Raw genomic sequence first — 18,496 nt, 5'->3', positions numbered from 1 at the left:
GGTTACTTAGTTTTGTCACCGGGGAACTCTTCAATGCCCACAACCAACCATCTAGACTGATTCAGGAGTTGTTGTCCGCTGGTAATCGAGGGCACGACGCCTGCTGCACCCAGTTTCTGCGTGTCGGTCCCCCTTCAAAACATCCACAATCTATATCCATCGACCAACGCGACCTAAGAGCAATTGACATCTGCGAATATCTTGATCATCTCGGAAAGAGAGAATCAATCCCCAGTACCCGGCACAAACGTCAACACAATCCCAGTATCCGTCACATACGACGCCCTAGCTACTTCACCACGACCAAGCCCCGGCTCAGTGTGGGACATTTGCGCGGCCACAACGCTCTCCACCAACGTTCCATTGGTTGATCTAGTATACAGGGACTCTCTACGAATACCTCAATTTCCAGAGGCTTTGACTTCCCGACCGATCATCCTCAAAGCCTTTCCTCTCGTGTGACGCAGCTTACCACACCATGGCAACCCACTGCCTGCCGAACCCCGACGGCGACGACTTCGAGCCGGGTGGCAAGTTCTACATGTACAAAGGCGTTCTGCGTGATATCCGCAACCACCCTGATATTCCCGAAGAATTGAAGCTTCGCCGTGTCAATGATCTGAAAGAAGAGGTCTTTCCTTTTTGGTAAGCAGATCATCACATTCAACTTGAGCATTTGCAAGTAAAAGCATCGACCTAGTTGATAGTCTGTCTCAACGCTGGCATCCGGGCTGCAAACAGCCTATGGTTGTTGAATAAGGGTCTGAAAATTATTGCCATATACTGGCCAGCTTTAGTAGAACCTGCTGCTCAATGCTTGATAGCTAACACCCATTCGGTAGGCACCGCTTGGCCGAAGTCCGCAAGAAAGAGGAGGAGGAGTTCCTGGCAGTCTACCTGAAGTACAATGGGCCCGATGGCATTTTGAAGCGCTACTCTCAGGAATACGATGAGATCAAGGCCAGGATTGCCGCCTCCGACGACACCCTCCTCGTCAAACGTCTGAAATCGTACAATTCTGACAACTGTTCCCCGCGGAACGATATCTGCCGCAACATTGCTTACCAGTTTGAGAAAGACCGGGGAACCGATACTCGAGAGGCGGAGAGGCAATCGGATCAATTGGATGGCATTGAGCATGCTAGGGAACAGCCAAAGCCTACCATTAGTCTGGTGCCGTTTGCTGGAATTGATGGAGTACCACACCACCACAACAAGAACCCGGACGACGATCCCTCCTGGAACGTTCTCCTTCTGGAGATTCTGCATCGCCTGATGGCCGAAAAGGACGGCGAGCCATTCATCGACCAAGTTGACGAGACAGAATTCGAGCAATACTACCCCGAAATTGCGAGGCCCCGACACCTCAAATTCATCGAGCAGGGCTTGAGATCAGACAGCTCGGTCGGCTATGGAGCCACCGCGTTTTTCAACGACATGGTTCTCTTCTTTTGGAACTGTCGATACTACAACGGACCGAAATCCGAATACACAAAAATGGGGGCTAACCTGCAGAACCTCATGAAGGCGCTGCTCCGGGAAAAGGGACCCGTCGGGGAGAGGCTCCTGGTAAGCCAACTCGAGCGTTCCACCCAGCCGTTCCAGTACGAATTACTAATGACAGCCATTTCAGGCACAGTACGAGGCAATTGACTCTCAGGGCTTCGAAGAATGGGTGGACCCTGAGTGGATCTACTTCCAACCTGGCTACAACAGGCGCCTCCCTTGTTATCAAGAAGAACCTGACAAAGGCTACGTGAGGCGTCTTGCGCGGGAGCAGTTCCAGAGTGGCCAGGAGCGCGTGCGTCAGCTGCGAACTCTCTTGGCACCGGTAGTCTCCAGCACGAGGCAAGGCGCTGATGAGGCCCCCGTGGAAGGCGAGGCTCAGCTGGGTGGTGAATCTCGGAAGCGGCCCCGCGAGGAAGACGCAGATGAAACCGAAGAGGACCTGAACCGCGACCCAAAGAGCCAACGATCCCACCGTAACGCCACTCCTGGCCCCTCGAATGCGGGTCGTGTCTCTCGCCGCCGAGCCTCTGCTGAGCGCCTCCGGGCTTCAGCAGACGATGCCGCCGATGGTGAAGACGCAGAGGTAATTGAAGCTCAGGCGCCTGGGGCATCAAAGCAGCAGCAGCCGACGGAGGAGCCGGCCTATTCTGGCGCCCTTGGCTCGAGCTCTGGGGCTAGAGGCTCTGCTTCATACAGTGTTCCCTCCCAAGCTGGCATGAAGCGCGCCAGAACACCCGACGGCGACGACGGCGACGACGACGACGACAGCGAGGGGGACGGCGTGGAGGCTGGTGATGGCCACGGACCTGAAGGCTCAAAGCGACGGCGTCTGACGAAGGATACGCCTCCTGCTGGCCTGCCCATCGCGAGTCCTGAAGCTGTACCAGCAACCCCAAGGCAGGCGACTCCTGAGCCCGGAGACCTTGAGCCCGGCAGCGCCGAGAGCCACTTGACGTCGTTGGCTGGGGACATAACACCGCAGCCCATCAGGTTCCCAACTGATTACTCGGTGCCGTCCTCGAGCTTCATAAATTTCAGCAGGAACTCAATCCCCATGAGCAAGATCGCCAAGATGGGCAAGAAGAGGCCGTGGCTGTTCGGCTACAGGACGGCTGAAGGGTACGGCATATACGCCTTCGTAAAGTGCCCCCGCGGGAACTGCAAGCACCACTTCTCAAGCCACCCTCTCCGGGACTCCCGCGCGCGAGATCACATTCTGGCCTGCAATCAGCAAATACGAGACGATCGGGACATGGTGCGGCAATACGCCTGCCAAGGTGGGTCATTTTGGAACCATTCCCTCCTATGGCCCCTTTTATTGCCAGGCAAGAGCTAATAGAATTGCGAACACACAGTGATCAAAGACGAAGACAGAAAGTCTGACCTGACGATCGACTGGGCTCGGAAGTCCAACCTCCACCTGCTGCCTGCGGGCCTGAAAGACAACCACCCCGAGAACTTTCCTCTTTCGCCTGCCGACGACGACGAGGAAGCCTGAAAATACAACGAAACCGATGTCTCTTGTCGAAATACTGTACAAAGAAGAACCGTCTCACTCTTGAAGGAATTCGAGACAATCAGCACCAGCTGTGTGCTGTCTATTCGATCCCCACTCGACCGAAGAAGCATAATTATACCACCAATCGCCCTACCTGCGGCAAGTGATTGCCGACAAGTTGTCGGCCACTTAATCACACACGCGCGCTACGAGGCGCCAGCCAGTATATCCTATCCTCAACCTCTCTAATAATCCGGAGGCGCTCGGCCGCAAGCCATCAACGCGGCCTGATTTCGACGACTTTCTTGCAGCGCATGAACAGCGCTGTCAAGATTACCGGCCAAGTACGCCCTTACGGGCGTAGTTGAATGGTTCCCTCGACGGGACCTAAGTACGTCTATCTCCTTGTGACCACTAACTACCGACCACAAGGATCAGCATTCCTCCCTATAGTCTCCGATTCATTATTCCTCGCGAAAGAGATTTAGTGCGGTGAATCTCTCTGGGGCAGCTTTCCTACATTTGCAACGAGACGGTAGCAGCGGCACCGCCTGAAGCCATTGGATGGCTACCCTCTTCCATCCCGTTGACTTCCCTCCGATCTCCGACCATTCCTTCTCTCGCCCCAACGCATCAGTCAGTATCCCAATGCCTAAGCGTTCCTCCCGGTCTCCTCGACACCTGAGATCTGGGCGCGCCTGCTCCCCCAATCAGCAAGCAGCAGCTCAGAGGCTCTCAGCAGCAGCCTCCGCTAGCCTCGACCGGACACAATCGACTCTTGCCTGCCCCAATGGCCCTACATTTGATGTCCACGGACAAGAGCAAGCCTCGAAAAGCGAGTGGCGGATGACAGTTGGCAGCTAATAGCTGCTCTTGCGACTGATTCATTTGCCGATCGTCATAATTGATACCTATCGTGTCACGCGCATGAAAGAGGTGGAAGGCATTACACAATTGCAGTGGTGGATACTCGGACGGCTTCTCAGTCACCCTCCCTCTAGATTCTCCTTCTGAAGTGCAGATTCAGAGGGCGGGCGACTGCGGCCAGACGAGCACGGGTGTTTGGGATGGCTACGAGGCAGGTCGTCCTCTCGGCGAACACCACTGTGGTTGATCGCCGGAGTATGGCCTGGCTTGGCTAACCTCGACACGCCAGACACGCCAACCGTGCTTAGGTATGCTGTAGGAGCACAGGGATGGATGGGCGCACGAGGAGGCACAAGGGAGGAGTTGAAGGGATTCATCAAGTTTCCGCCGCGCCGATTGAGCACAACACGCTGCATCGTGGGATAGCTACCCTTGGAGTATTCTATGCACTAATTTCACACTGCAAATTAATACCTCCGATTCTCTCTGATTGTTCTGGCGCCTGAATGAGCTCCATCGTTGGTCGCGATTGTGTGGTCGCGATGCGAGGCTGTCGAGGTAAACATGACACGCCCCACTCACACACTAGGCGCGGGGTGCCGTTTTGGGCAGTTGTCAGCCTCGACGTCATCTGGCACAACACTGCTGCTAAGCTACCGAAGCAACCCATGAATGGCATAATTGAAAGGGGCATTCAGTCACTAGAACACATCACGACTCTATTGAGAGGTGCATTGCTTTGAAGCTTTCAATGTATTGCGCTTCGTGTGCGCTGCTGCTCCCCCAATCTCGTCCTCGTAGTAATAGTGAATCTGTAAGTATTCAACGACTGGCAGATCGTCTTGCTGTAGCGTTACAAACAAACGACTGAATAGAGCTACAATAGGACCCGCTGATTATGTAGCTATTGTCCATCCGCAGACATCGAGTCACTTGCTGTGGTTCCCCGCCTCCATTCACATTCCCCATTCACTTGACCGTGCGATCGCGGGGCGCGTCGTGGGCTGCCGTGGCAGCGCGCTGAGTGTCTGCCCACCATCACATCTATTTTCACTCCAACCCTTCCCCTCCAATCTTCACTTTCAACTTGCACCCATCTGAAATCACTTCTACCGGCCCTCGGCCAGGCTTCAGATCCCAAAACTACTTAAACCCTCGACCAACCTCCCAGCTCGATCTTGTTTTCAGAACCTCTTCTGCACCCGTCTGCAAACTTGTGAGACTTGACCACAGTTTGGCCGACACAACAACTTCATCGAGTTCCTACTCTTTGTCAATCCACATACCATCTTCGATCCATCTCCCTTCCATCAACCCATACCTCCTCCTACCCATCAACCCCATATCCTCTTCCATCACTCACCTCCTACTATCCATCAACCACGTACCCTCCGCGGTCAATCGCTTCGTTGCTTTGCCTCGCGCATCGCCATAACTGATACCCAACGAAGCGAACGCTCCTCATACCATCCACGATGTTTGGTTTGATCGGACGCATCATCCCCACCCTTTCGGGCGCCGCCAGCTACTGGCCGGCCGGCCTGACCTCTATCATTCGTGAGTATCGTTTCCGCGGCATCGTCGCAAATACGAGTTGACATCGACTGACATACATTTCAATTGTAGCCAACCCCCTCGGCATGCTTGGAAGACAGCCGGCTGCCACCAACGACGATGTCCCACGCCCAAAGCCAGAGGCGGGCAACACCACCGGCTCCGCCAACGCCGCCCCGTTCGCCAATGCCACCCGCTACGCTAGGGAGAGCGGGCCGACCGTCGCAAGCCTTGGCAGACGGGCAACGGGCTTGGCTTCAAGGCCCATCGTGAATGTCATGAACCGCATGGGTGACGACGAGTGGAACGCCAGGACGGACGCCAAGTTACTGGCTCAAGAGGGCCCGTCAATGGCCCGCATGTTGAGCAAGCGAACCCCGATCGTCACGCCGCAGCCCGTTCAAGAACCAGCTGTCATTCGGTCCCTGCCCGTGGCTAAGCAGCCCGACACGCCGGCCCAGCCAGCGGAGGAGCATACCGATCTCAAGCGCTGGAAGGAAGACGAGGAAAAGAACCTTCTGAAGGAAGAGCTGAAGCGAGCGGCGGAAGAGATAAAGCGGATTGCTGAGAACCACAAGGCCGTCGTGAAGCGAATCTCCGAGCTCGAGCAGCAAGAGAAGCAGCGTTCTGAGGACGTCCGCAAGGCCTACTTGGCTCGCATCGCCGAGGTCGACCAACGGGTGGCCAAGAAGGCCGACAAGGAGCAGGTTGACCAGCAGGGCCGTGATGTTGCGTCTCTGTGCCCGCTTATTGGCAAGGTTATGGAAGACGCCTTGAGCCTTCAGACACGGTTCGACGGCTTGTCCGAGAAGGTTGACCTGGTCGAGGGCTCTCAAGGCGCCATGAAGACAGCCATCGACGCCAACACCCGGGCCGACCTGGAGCTGCGAGGCCGTGTCCACGTTCTGGAGAACCCACTTCCCGTCGAGCAGGTCAACATCGCTGACCTCGGAGCCGCCGCAACTACCACCCCCGCCTCCGAGCAGCCCCAAGCGAAGACTGGTGGCTGTGATCCCAAGGAGGTGAGCGACCTGACTGCCAAGACCGATGGCCACGACCAGCGAATCGAGCGCCTGGAGACCGCAATGGGTGACGTCGTCCCAAAGATGGAGAACGCCTCCCCCTGGTTCGATTGGGCCGGAAGCGAGCTCGAGACACACGCTCACTACTTCGAAGAACACAAAGACATTCCGGAAAAGGTCAAGGAGATCGAGGCCGCCCACGAGCGACAACGCCAGATCTTGGATGAGGCTCTGGCCAAGCAAAAGGAGTCTTTCGAGGAGCAGCTGAGGCAGCAAAAGGAGGCGTCGGACAAAGAGAAGCAGGACCTCCAGGAGGCCATGAAGGAGCAGATGAGGCTCAGCGAGGCATCCATCCGAAAGGAGTACGACGAGCGCATTGCCTCGAAGGACAAGGAGTTTGCCGAGCGCTTTGCGAAGGCCGACGCAGCGAAGAAGGAGCAGGATGAGCGCCACAGCCAGCTGGAGGACGTGGTCAACGGTATGTTTGCCATGATGCAAGGCCAGAACCCCACCCAGCAGTTTCCCGCACCCGTCCAAGGCCAGCAACAACAGCCTCAGGCTCCTCAACCGCAACCCACTCCGGCGCCGCAAGGAAATGGACCTTGGACAGTCACTCCGACCCCGCCTAACCAGGACCCGCAGCCCGTCCCGAGACCTGATGTGAACATGGGAGGAATAGCCGAGCTGGATGATGAGATGAAGGACGCGGATCCGGAGCCTCAGCAGCAGCCATTCTCCCAGCCCCCTCGCCAACCGTCTCAGCCCAACTTTGCGATGCAGGATGACACACCCATGACCTCTGGTGAGCCAGTGATCCCGAACAACAACGGAAACCTGGGCTTCGGATCAAAGCCACAGCCGATGGGAAGCAACCAGCCCTTCGCTGGCACCGGTCCTGCGCAGCCACCTTTCCAGGCGCCGACCCCTACAGCTGCTCCCGTCGCCACTGGTACCGGCTCATCGCACTTCGGATCCTCCGCCGGTGGTCCCATGATTCCCACCGGGCAACAGGGGCTCCCGAATCCCACGGCGACTCCTGCCAAGGCACCTGCTCCGAGCAAGTTCGGCTTCGGCGGCCCTCCTCCGGCTGTCAACAAGCCGCAGATCAACTGGTCAGCCTCGGCGGGAAGTCTCAACTTCGACCCTCCGGCTGGTATGGACATCGACGACGACGATGTGAAGCCATCGGCGCCGAAGCCTAAGCAGCCTCTGGTGAACGCTCCCCCGGCTACTCCCTGGACTGGTCAGCCTGCTGCTAACAACGCACCGTCGGCTAATGCTGGTGGCTCTGATACCGTCATGACCAATGGTCCATCCACACCGGCTAATCCCGCCTCCACCAAGCCTTTCGCTCCCAAGCCGGCCAAGAAGAAGGCCGACCCCATGGTCCAGCGCAAGCCAGGCGCGACCCCGAGCAAGCCCACGGAGACCACCAACAAGACTCAAACGACCAAGACCAAGATGGCTTCACTCGCCGAGAAGAAGCGGGCTGCTTTCGCCGCGAACTACGGCTCCACTCCGGCCCCAAAGACGATTGTGGAGAAGACCGCCTTGCCTTCCGAGGAGCCTTCTGAGTCGAACATCCCCGGGCTCAATGGCGCTGTGAACACCTCTCCATTTGCTTTGAAGCCGAAGGCTCCGGCTCCGGCTCCCAAGCCTGTTGCGTCTCCGGGCTGGACGACCGTCATCGGGGGTACTAACACTCTGCTTCCGGCACATACACATCCCTCTCCTACCTCTCCTGTTTCTTACAGGCCTGCGCAACCGGGTTCCAGAACTACGTCCCCGATTTACAGCCATAAGTCTCCGAATTACAGCCATACTTCTCCGAATTACAGCCCTACGTCTCCGATGTACAACCCTACCTCTCCGGCTTCTAACCACGCGGCTTCGGCTCCCAAGCTTACTACCTCTCCACTCGCCAACCCTGCTGCCACCTCTGACACCATTGAGTCAGCCACAACGACTAACGTCTTCTCGAAGGAGGTCGAGAAGCCGGTCGAGCAGCCATCGGAGGACAACGGCAACTCTGCTCCCGAGCAGGCGAAAGGTGAAGCTGGCGGCAACGCTGATGACATCCAGATGTCTGGAGATGAGACCAAGCCCGAGGCCACCGAGCCACTCAAGTACGAGACTGATGTCAACCCTCGAAAGCACTCGGCTGACGTCCAAATCACCCCACATGACGCTGGCAAGATTCACAGGCGAGAGTCTCAAGAGGACGCCAAGGCGCGCAAGCCCGAGGATGGTGCGAAGGCTCCCCAGGGAGAGTCCCACGATGATTCCATGGACGACAAACAGGAGTCTCAGGTCAATGACGCCATGGAAACCGACCGTCCCATGGCGAAGCCCAAGGGCAAGGCCAGCAAGTTGACTGCGGCCCAGATCAAGCGCCAGAAGGACGACTTCAATGAGCAATCCGCCTGGGATGAAATGGACAAGGCCTTTGAGCACAAGAATGCCCAAGCGCTCAAGGCCGCCGAGGCCACCGCCGACGATGAGGTGGACTACGCCGACCCGAACGACATCAACGACGAGGATGTCCACATCACGACGATGGTCCCTCCTACGCCCAGCATGAGGCCTACCCAGTACACAGTCAACTTCTTCCACGACTGGAAAGCCCACTACCTCTCAGATAACAACCTCACAATTCAGGCGGCCGTGCTTGGTACCGTGAGAAGCGACGAGGTCGCCCACTTCATCAAGATAGTGAGGGAGCAGGACGTGGCGCGCAACCTGGACTTCCTGTTCGAGCAGGCTAAGATCCCGAATGGCAAGCGAGCCTACAGCAAGTCCGAGATGGTGAGGCTGTTGAGCGCGTTCCGCGAGGAGGTGTTCATCCAGGCCATCATTATCATGGACCTCGATGACCTCGACCGCGGATTCAAACAGACGCGCGGCATGTTCATGGTTGACATGGCCAACTGGTTCCAACACCACAAGCCAGATGCCGCCTAGGCGTCTAATCATCCATCCTGTCTGACTACTCTACTTGTACCACCACCAGCGTCATCGGCTATCTCACTGCCATGGACACCTACCTTTCGGCACTATCGGGCCCATGCCATCCAGCACTCATCGATCGTCCTGATCACCCAACCACCAATCACGAACCCAGCAGCGTGATATCGGTACCATAAATCCAGCACCACGAATCCACCACTCTACCCACACCCACCCTCCCGCCAACGACCTCCCTCAACGGTCACGCCAGTCAGCCCTCCTCCCCGGCCGACTGAGCACTGGCGGTCACCCAGGTTTTCCCCCGTCATCCCGCAGCCCTTTGCCGCTCAGGCCACGTCGTCAATCGCGTGGCTGGACCTTGTATGAACTCCACTGAGGATGATCATCAAGATTGGGCTGTGGCTGTCAGGGAACCTGCTCTTTCTCTCTTTCTTACGACTCACACCAATCACCGAGAAGCCCCCGGTAAGTCGCTAACCTCTGGCTGCTGGGCCACGCCCATCACGGCGTGGCTTGACCCCCCCTCCAGATGCACCCACTGTGGATGTTGCTCTGAGGGGCGGGCGATCCCCCTGGGGATGAGCACCAGTAACCTGCGGCTGCCGGGGAACCTTCTCGAGTCCGACATTGCCGACACCAATCACTCTGTCGGCGGTTCCAAGTCGCCTGCTAACCTCTATCGCTGGGTCACGCTCTGTCACTGGCGTGGCTGGGCCTCCCTCTCGATGCTCGCCGCTGAGGCTGAGTCCGTCGGAGGGCAAGCCATCCCCTTGGGGATAGCGATAGCAACCTGCGGGTGCCTGGAACACACACACACACACACACACAATCTCTCTCTACGACACTCTACTCTTTGGATTCGCTGGAATGGTAACGGTTCTCTATGTTGTGGTTTGGAATTGGCGGGAACGGTGGTTTGGACGAAAGACGGAGGCTGGCGGCGGGGGTAAAGATCCCAAGCACTTGATGGGACCTCACGACGACCGAAAGGGGCTTGCGAAACAGCTCCATGGCTCAGGGAGGACTGAGGCGCCGGGACGGTGCATTTGAGGACGATGGCAGGAAGGAAGATGGAGGCAAGGCATAGGACAGGCAAAGGGGGAAGTACTGGACACCCATGAGAGGGCCATGATTCGAAGCATTTCATATTGTACTTCTAGATACCCGGCATGAGCCGCTTCATGTCTCGACATCGCCGCAATGACGGCTATAGGACTGAGTAATTGAAATTGATCCAGTCAACCACATTTCCAGATTTCTTGAGCGTGACATCTCGACAACATTTACCGGCGAACGATCAGGGGCTGCCTACCAACTCTTGTGCGAAGAACGTGAGAGGCAGGTCTCTCGAACGCCTGGGAGTTGAGAGCCCCAATCATAGGCCTCTGGCTACGCCTGCTTTATGTACTGGTACTATCCTCCAACTCACAGCTACTGCCACTGGAATACTGTCATCTATCACCTTCGCTGTGGTTGCAAAAGGGGGAACGTGCCTCATCTCGAAGGCCGATGTCTGATCGACCCACCGTCGGTGATCTGCCGCTGTGGGTCGAGTGTCTAAAGAATGAATACCTAGTACTGCAGTACAACTATCCTGACATGCTCGGCCGGGTAGAAAGACATGGAGGAGTCCTTCCACGCCAGCAACTAATATCAGCTTGCCTTCATATCTCGATTCAACAACTCAACCCGGATACGCGGCAGTCGCCCGCTGAGTTGCCCCTATCACCACCAACAGCAGTGAGGCGGTGCGCAAGTCGGCAGAGTTTCAAAAGACAGGGCCGTGACTCGTGCTCTCGGATAGACCCGAGCCTGCCGTCCAATCTCGCATGAACGGTGAACCGCGAGTCAGCGTGGCCCAGCACTCGGACGAGAGAAGAGCCTGCGGGGCCGTTTTTGTTCGGCTGCAGGGCTGAGAATGGCAAGCAGCGGGCCCGACGTGGTTCCATAATAGAACCCGTCGACGACCCTTTGATCTGGAAAGAAATTCTCCTTTTGACGTGCGCTTGATTCTTGTGCTTTCTCATGCTAAGCTTTAATATGTCTTGGCTGCCTGCTTCCAGCCCCTAAAGCCGCGATGTCTGGTCCCAACCATCTCCATTCTTTTTTCTGATTTGCAGCCGATCTTTGTCTGCCCTTCCTCTCGCTGCTCAGGCAGGGGTTATGGTTGAACACCACAAATCCATTCTTTCATCATCTTAGTCATTCTTTTCCGCAATATGCGTTCACATTCCTTATTTTCCCTTTGCCTCGGCTTGGCAGCCGCCACCTCACCCTACGCTCCTTCAACAACCCCCTGCCCGGGCGGCCCCTTGATCCGCGACGGGAACACCGACCTGAGCGGCCGAGAGGAAGCATACCGCGTCGGGCGCAAGGCCAAAGCCGACGTCTCGCTCGCTTCGTGGCTGGAGAAGCAGAGCCCCGGGCTCGGGTCGGGGAGCCTGCCCGCCCTCGGCCTCTCGGTCTCGGGCGGCGGGTGGCGCTCGTTCCTCACCGGCGCGGGCGTGATGCAGGCCATGGACGGCCGCGAGGGCGGCGACGCCGCCACCAGCGGCCTGCTGCAGGCGCTGACGTACCACACCGGCGTGTCCGGCGGCGGCTGGCTCGTCTCGTCGTGGGCGGGCAACAACTTCCCCACCGTGGGCCAGCTGGCGGACGACCTGTGGAAGCCGGCGTTCAAGCACGGCATCGAGGCGCCCGACGGCTGGAAGTTCCTCGCGGCGTACGCGGATATCACGGCGGACATCTTGGAGAAGAAGAAGGCGGGCTACCCGGTCTCGCTGGATGACGCGTGGTCGCGGCTGCTGTCGTACCAGATGATCGAGGGGGATAGGGGAGGCGTTGCCACTCGGTTGTCGGACGTGGCTGGCTTCTCTAATTTCTTGGATCAAAGCGTGCCGTTCCCCATCATCGATGCCAATGGCATCAACACCAAGGCCGGGCTCTGCGGACCCACGGACAACGGCACCGTGTGGGAGTTCACGCCGTACGACTTTGGCAGCTGGAACGACGACGTGTCTGCCTGGATCCCCGTCGAATATCTTGGCACCGCTGCCGGCGACACGGAGTGTACAGTTGGCTTCGATAACTTGGGCTTCGTCCTTGGCACCGGGTCTAATCTATTGGGCAATTCGGCGTGCGTGGAGTCGAACCCGTTCGGGGAATTGCAGAATGTTCTTGAGAAACTTGTCGACGTGCTCCACGACGTGGACGAGAAGCTCGACTTTGCGCGCATTCCGAACCCCTTCAAGGGCTTCAACGGCACCGGCGACGAGGCGAAGGAGGTATTCTTGGTCGATGAACTATACATGGTGGACGGCGGTATCGGCCTGCACAACGATCCGTTAGCACCACTATTAGAGCCTGCGCGGAACGTCTCCGTTATCTTCCTGAGCGACTCCTCTGCGGACGAGGACAACTACCCAACCGGGGCCTGCCTGATCGATGCCTCCTGGTATACCAAGAATATTTCCCGCATAGCAGACCGTATGCCGACCATCCCAGTCCAGGAGGTCTTCTTCGAGCAGGGCTTCAACAAGCGGGCTGCCTTCTTCGGGTGCAACGAGCCGGAGGCGGTGACGATAGTGTATCTGCCCAACGTCAACTATACATACGAGAGCAACCTCGCCACAGCCAAGTTCCAGTACGACACGGAGGTGACGGAGGGCATGATCGCAAATGGCGCACAGACTGCGACACAAAACGGCGCCGACGGTTGGGGGCTGTGTCTGGCGTGCGCTATTATGATGAAGGAGGAGGGTGTGAGCTTGCCGGATGGGTGCGATGCTTGCTTCGAGGAGTGGTGTTACAAAGTGCCAACGGACGAGGCTCAGGGCGAGCACCAAGGGGCAACAAACACGACTGGATCTCTGGTGCAGCGTCGATCGGGCGAGAGCCAACAACATCAGTCCACAGGCAGCACACAGTAGGTAGCGGTAAAGGTTTCAGGACCAGTGTAGTCAAAAGCACTATCTAATGGAATATACTGTAATAATTGCTTCCACAATAGATCGGTGCTGCCCCACCTGAAAGGACCAAGGTCGAAGTGCTAAGTGACTTGGTATAGTTAGCCGTTCCTATCCTGCGTCCCGAGGTCACCCAATGGCAGGTGCATAACAGGCATTCACTAAGTAGTAAGAGGACTGAAAACGGGCGCCACACAGATAAAGGCGCGCTGTTCTGATAGAAGCCCAGTGCTATGCCAAAGGGCACTCTAACGCGAGGAGGAATAAAAGAAGGTCATAACGCACAGGGTCGAAATGATGACAAAATTCTGTCTTCAAAAATAATAGAGGGGAGTTGATTGTTCTGATCAGAAAGGATCTAAAGCAACAAGAGCAAGCCGAAGCTCTTATAATAGCTACCGGAGAAAAGAATGGCCGAAATGCTCACTATGCATTCCGTGCACCCTGCAACAGGACTATCCGTGACTGTATTTCCAAAGTGCTTGACCATTCACTGACTTCTTTATCAGCATAAAACAAGCGCAAACCAGGGACCTTGATGCCCTTTCGCCGGGCCAACCGACAAATCTCCCCATTTTCATACAACCTTACAATCATCAACAAACCAGTTCTTCGTACATCATCCAACGACACCATCGAAAGGGCCTTTGTTTTATTTGCACCTCAAGTGTGCCATCTCAACTCATCAGTGTTCGTCTGTATGTATCTCGCTACTGCCAATTCCATCCATCACACACTCCCTTCGGCTCGGTCTACACAGTATTTGATCGCTGTGCCTTCTAACCTTTGTGACCCCAGGCCTTCTGAACATAGCGCGACTGACCCGCTCAGTGCTATACCTCCTCGACAAATCCTCTGCCAAGTACATCTTCCGATCCAGTCTCCACACACCCATCTCTGGTGCAAGATACATACTGTCTCATCAACCTCGAACAAAGACACAAGATGGACTCGGACGGAATACAAGCCATCCGTATCTTGGGCAGTCGCCTGGCCCTGGCAGGGTTCTTGACATGGATCTTGAAACCCCTGACCAAGCTCCTCTTGCCTTTTACTATCCCTACTTTCGGCATCTTCATTCTCTGCGCGGCCTATACATTCCAGATCGACTTCCCTCGACAAGAAGCCCTCAAAGCCCGTTCCGAATGCCATTCCTGACAAGAAGATTTCCAACCCAATTTCCAATGGCGTCCACGACGAGAAGCCCTCGCAAGCCGCTCTGAAGTCCGTTCATCTCGAGCTAAGAGGCGGGCTGAGTTTAGCAAAGGAATTGCTCGACTCAATTGAGGTTGCGCTTCAGCTTTACGGGCAGTTGGTTGAGAGGAGCGGGAATGCCTTTCGAGAAACGTTCGCGCAAATATACAAGGACCAGAAAGATCAGCTGAGGCAGTACACCGACTTCAGAGAGCAATACGCCGACCAATTCGGCTCCATCGTCAACGTCCTGGAGGGCCACAGGAAGGACATCGCAGACAGCTCGCGGGCCGCCACGGAGCAGAACGCTTCCCTGTGCAACATCATTGGGCAGTACAGACAAACCGTCGAGGATAACCAAAGGGCCTTTGAGGAACACGTCAATTACGTCAACAAGACAATCGAGGGCCACGACACGTTGATCGCCAAGACCCGGCACCTCGCCGGCGAACGCGACGATTACGTCCAGAACGAGCTCAACAAGCACACCAAGTTGATTGAAGGGAACGACAAGCTCATCCGGGAGCAAGGCTTGTCGATTGACAAGCTTGTTTCAGACCACGCTGATTTGGTTGCGGAATACCAAAAGGCTCTTGACGGACTGGCGTTACTGATCACAGCCAACCGTATATTTACCTTGATACACGAGACCCCAAGGTGGAAGAGTTTCGGGGACCGTACTCGGCAGTTCGTTGCCGAAGAGACCCAGCAGCCGACAGAAGAGCATGCGAAGCGCATCAGTGACCCCAAGCTAGGTACTCCCTCAGCCAACGTGGTCGACAATGTGCAGCAGATCGCCCGCACGTTCAGAGACGACATGATCAACGCCATGAACGCGAAACCCGACGGGATGAGCCACAGAGACTGGCTTGCCACTCGCAGGATCAGCTCCATAAAGGTGGACGACCACGACTGGAATCTCGACACCATCAGCGGGATGGACCAGCTGATGGCCACGGTTTTCGGCCAGCTCAAGGACACCCTGCAGAGCGCCGTCGAGGCCCGCTACGCCGAGGAGATGAAGGAGCTCCGCCAGGGGCAGGAGGACATGGAGAAGCTGCGGGCCGACCTTGGAGATATCCAGGAGGTCCGCCGCTTGCTCCGGAGATTGCATGAGCTCGAGGACAGGATGCAGCAGCACCGGGAGACCGAGGCGCTCCGCGAGAAGGAGGCTCAGCAGGCCCGGCGGGAAGAGGAGGTGCGGCGGCTCGTGAGGGAGGAGATGGATCGGCGGGCCGCGGAAGGAGACACCATCGCCTCTGCCACCAGCGACGTCACCGCCTCCAGGGACGGCGATACCCTCACTGCCGCCACGATAACCAACCTCACCGACTTGACCTACCCCGAACCCATCCCGACCGGGGCACCTGCCGTCACCGGCGACACCGGCGCGCCGGAGTCTCCGGGTCATGAAGCCGATGATGTCGCCGACGACGCCACCGACAAAGATGATGATGTTTCCGGCGAGGGCCGCTTGCTGGGCGACTTTCTGGGTCGCATGCTGGCCCGAGAGGACTGGCCGGATAAGAAGAAGCCGCGCCGCATGACCCGCAAGATGCACGCCATGGCGAGGCAGAGGGCTGAGCAGCAAAAGGAGGAGTAGGAGGAGACGGAGAAGAGTTCGGATGGGAGCGTCGCGAGTTTTCAGCCATCGTCTGGAACTCTGGATTGTAGCAAGACACGACAATAAAACTTTTTTGGCCCAGGGTCTATTTTTTTGTGATATCAATTCGTCGTCTTCAGCGCTCGAGTGTCTGTCACTTGTCAAGTTTTTGCTGCGAGCGACCCCTCGAGCGGGCCATCCGTCCCTTGCCTGTGCACAAATGTTTAGTTTGTTGAAGATGAAGAATACTATGAAGTGTTGTAAGTCCCGTGAGAATTATTTGTCTGGTGAAATAGCCTTTCAAGACAAGGTCCTACCGGTACTTCCCGACTTATCTGAAAGTGACAATCTCCTGTCAGCCACGTGCAGTGGCAACACTTGGTCCCTTTTCAGAGATCAACTTCGGTATTTTTATTATTTCAGGGTTTCCAGTGCTGCTTCTCGCATCTGTCCGGTGTATTGTAGTCTACTATCATGTACACCAGGTTGATTTCGGCGCAGGGAGGAGTGTGGGAAGGAGGTGCAGATCATGATGATGTCAGATGGCTGGCGGTACCTTCGCAGCGGGGCGAATCCCTCTTTGGAGCTCGCCTCTGGTTCCTCTACAGCTGTACCCACTTGCAGCTGTCGCCAAGATGGCCTTTGGTTTTCCCACCACTCGCCAACAATCAAGAGCTGGGCAACAACAACACTCCTCAAATATCTGTGCGCGGCTTCATTTCTTCCCCAGCATCGTGACGAACCCCACTAAACAAACCCAGCACCACCGAATATTCGAAAAATAGAGCTCAAGATGGAGGCCGCAAAAGAGACAGTCCTGGCGGCGATCGAGCAGGTCAAGGCCTCCCTCCAGACGCACGGCCAGCGCCTGCCCCAGTCCCTGAGCGACGCCAAGCTCGTCCCCGGCCCGGCAGCCGAGCTCATCCCAGAGGGCTTCCGCCCGACCACCAAGCTCGAGGTCTCGTACGACGGCAAGGCCGTCGACCTGGGCAACCTGTTCCGCGTGCGCGAGACGAAAGTCCAGCCCAACATCTCGTTCCAGCGGGAGGTATGGCAACTCTTACCAGCCACCCTCCAAAGCCTTCAGGGCTTGCCAATGAAGTGCTTGAGTTCTAACAACAGCGCAGGCCGATGTGGACCACAAGACATCGTACACGCTGATGCTTGTCGACCCCGATGCGCCCACGCCTGACGACCCCAAGTTTGCCTTCTGGAGGCACTGGATCATCAACGGCCTGGAGCCCCTGAGCGGCGAGGGGACTATTGTCGCTGCGACGAAGCCACCCGCTACGGCCTATCACCCGCCAGGCCCTACCAAGGAGTGAGTAACTTCCGTGGACGTCTTACTTTGGATGGAAGGCCATGCCAGGCGGATGTTTCATTGCAATCGTCGTTCCAGCTTGTGTACTGCGGATCCCACGCTGACGCACGCCACAGATCAAAACCTCACAGATACCTCTTCGTCTTGTTCCGGGAGCCAGTCCTACATGGCCTGGACCTCAAGCCTGAGGATGTCGGCGGGGAGGAGTTCACCCAGCGACGGTCTTTCAAGCCTGTCGAGTTTGCCAAGAAGCATGGGCTGGAACTCGTTGGCGTGAACTGGATGAAGGTTGCAGCGGATGACTGGGAATAAGGGACTGGAATTGAAATCAGGACCGACTAGGAATAGAATGCGCAGCTTAATGGAGACCGCGAATAGAGTTTGTGGTACACATTGACTACAGCACTCGGTACAAAATGCAACGGACCACCAGCGCGATAAAACTCCATTCTCTATTAATGTGGAGCGCCCTGTTATAGTTCAACGCACCAAAAGGACTGGTTGTATCTCGTTCGACCTCCCATGTGACAATACTTTCCGTATCTTATTCGTTGCTGATACTGGCTGCTTGATATGACACTTACTACCTAGGTACCAAATAGAGATCGAATAGCGTCCTCTATGAATCGAAGACCGGTGCATCCAGGGTGCCCGGGGCACACAATACAAGCACAATCAGTACACAATAGGAAGCAGAGGTATTCAGTGATACGGCAGTGAGCAATTGTCTGCCATTCACAAAGATCAGATGGTCAGATATCACTGAGGACTTCAAGTCCCAGCTGCGTCCTATTTATTTTCCGAATCTGTTACGTTTGGCCTCCTCAACTTTCAGACTACAACATCTACCTGTGGCTTCCCCCACCCGTCTGTCCTCGATATCTCCGAAGTATTATCAAGTTGCAGTCCTCCAAGCCGTGACAACTTCACAATCTTCCACATCGCAGCAGCTTTCGCTGTCAATCGAAATTGGTCAGTTATATTTCTTTCTGATGA

The 18,496-nt window shown here is 56.4% G+C and overlaps 5 protein-coding genes across 5 annotated transcripts; all 5 read left to right on the top strand.

The window, feature by feature from the left end:
* Positions 1–478: 478 nt before the first annotated feature.
* Positions 479–3,007, top strand: INS49_004976 (uncharacterized protein; the record flags this gene model as incomplete). Its single annotated transcript, XM_043165763.1, has 4 exons — positions 479–645; positions 843–1,569; positions 1,634–2,786; positions 2,865–3,007. The coding sequence occupies 4 exons, from the start codon at positions 479–481 to the stop codon at positions 3,005–3,007; spliced, it is 2,190 nt and encodes a 729-aa protein (XP_043017526.1).
* Positions 3,008–5,349: 2,342 nt separating this feature from the next.
* INS49_004975 (uncharacterized protein) lies at positions 5,350–9,411 on the top strand (the record flags this gene model as incomplete). Its single annotated transcript, XM_043165762.1, has 3 exons — positions 5,350–5,431; positions 5,501–8,114; positions 8,289–9,411. 3 exons carry the CDS (start codon positions 5,350–5,352, stop codon positions 9,409–9,411), a joined length of 3,819 nt encoding a protein of 1,272 aa, XP_043017525.1.
* A 2,225-nt stretch (positions 9,412–11,636) lies between these two features.
* Positions 11,637–13,346, top strand: INS49_004974 (uncharacterized protein; the record flags this gene model as incomplete). Its single annotated transcript, XM_043165761.1, has 1 exon — positions 11,637–13,346. One exon carries the CDS (start codon positions 11,637–11,639, stop codon positions 13,344–13,346), a length of 1,710 nt encoding a protein of 569 aa, XP_043017524.1.
* A 981-nt stretch (positions 13,347–14,327) lies between these two features.
* On the top strand, positions 14,328–16,179 carry INS49_004973 (uncharacterized protein; the record flags this gene model as incomplete). Its single annotated transcript, XM_043165760.1, has 2 exons — positions 14,328–14,386; positions 14,487–16,179. 2 exons carry the CDS (start codon positions 14,328–14,330, stop codon positions 16,177–16,179), a joined length of 1,752 nt encoding a protein of 583 aa, XP_043017523.1.
* A 793-nt stretch (positions 16,180–16,972) lies between these two features.
* On the top strand, positions 16,973–17,812 carry INS49_004972 (uncharacterized protein; the record flags this gene model as incomplete). The annotated part of the gene is made up of 3 exons (XM_043165759.1): positions 16,973–17,227; positions 17,307–17,500; positions 17,617–17,812. 3 exons carry the CDS (start codon positions 16,973–16,975, stop codon positions 17,810–17,812), a joined length of 645 nt encoding a protein of 214 aa, XP_043017522.1.
* Between the last annotated feature and the right edge of the window lie 684 nt (positions 17,813–18,496).

The sequence above is a fragment of the Diaporthe citri genome (assembly GCF_014595645.1).
Source record: "Diaporthe citri strain NFHF-8-4 chromosome Unknown scaffold_14, whole genome shotgun sequence".
NCBI classification, from domain to species: domain Eukaryota; kingdom Fungi; phylum Ascomycota; class Sordariomycetes; order Diaporthales; family Diaporthaceae; genus Diaporthe; species Diaporthe citri.
Note: the sequence above shows the minus strand (reverse complement) of the source record. Positions and strands in the feature narration are given on the sequence as shown.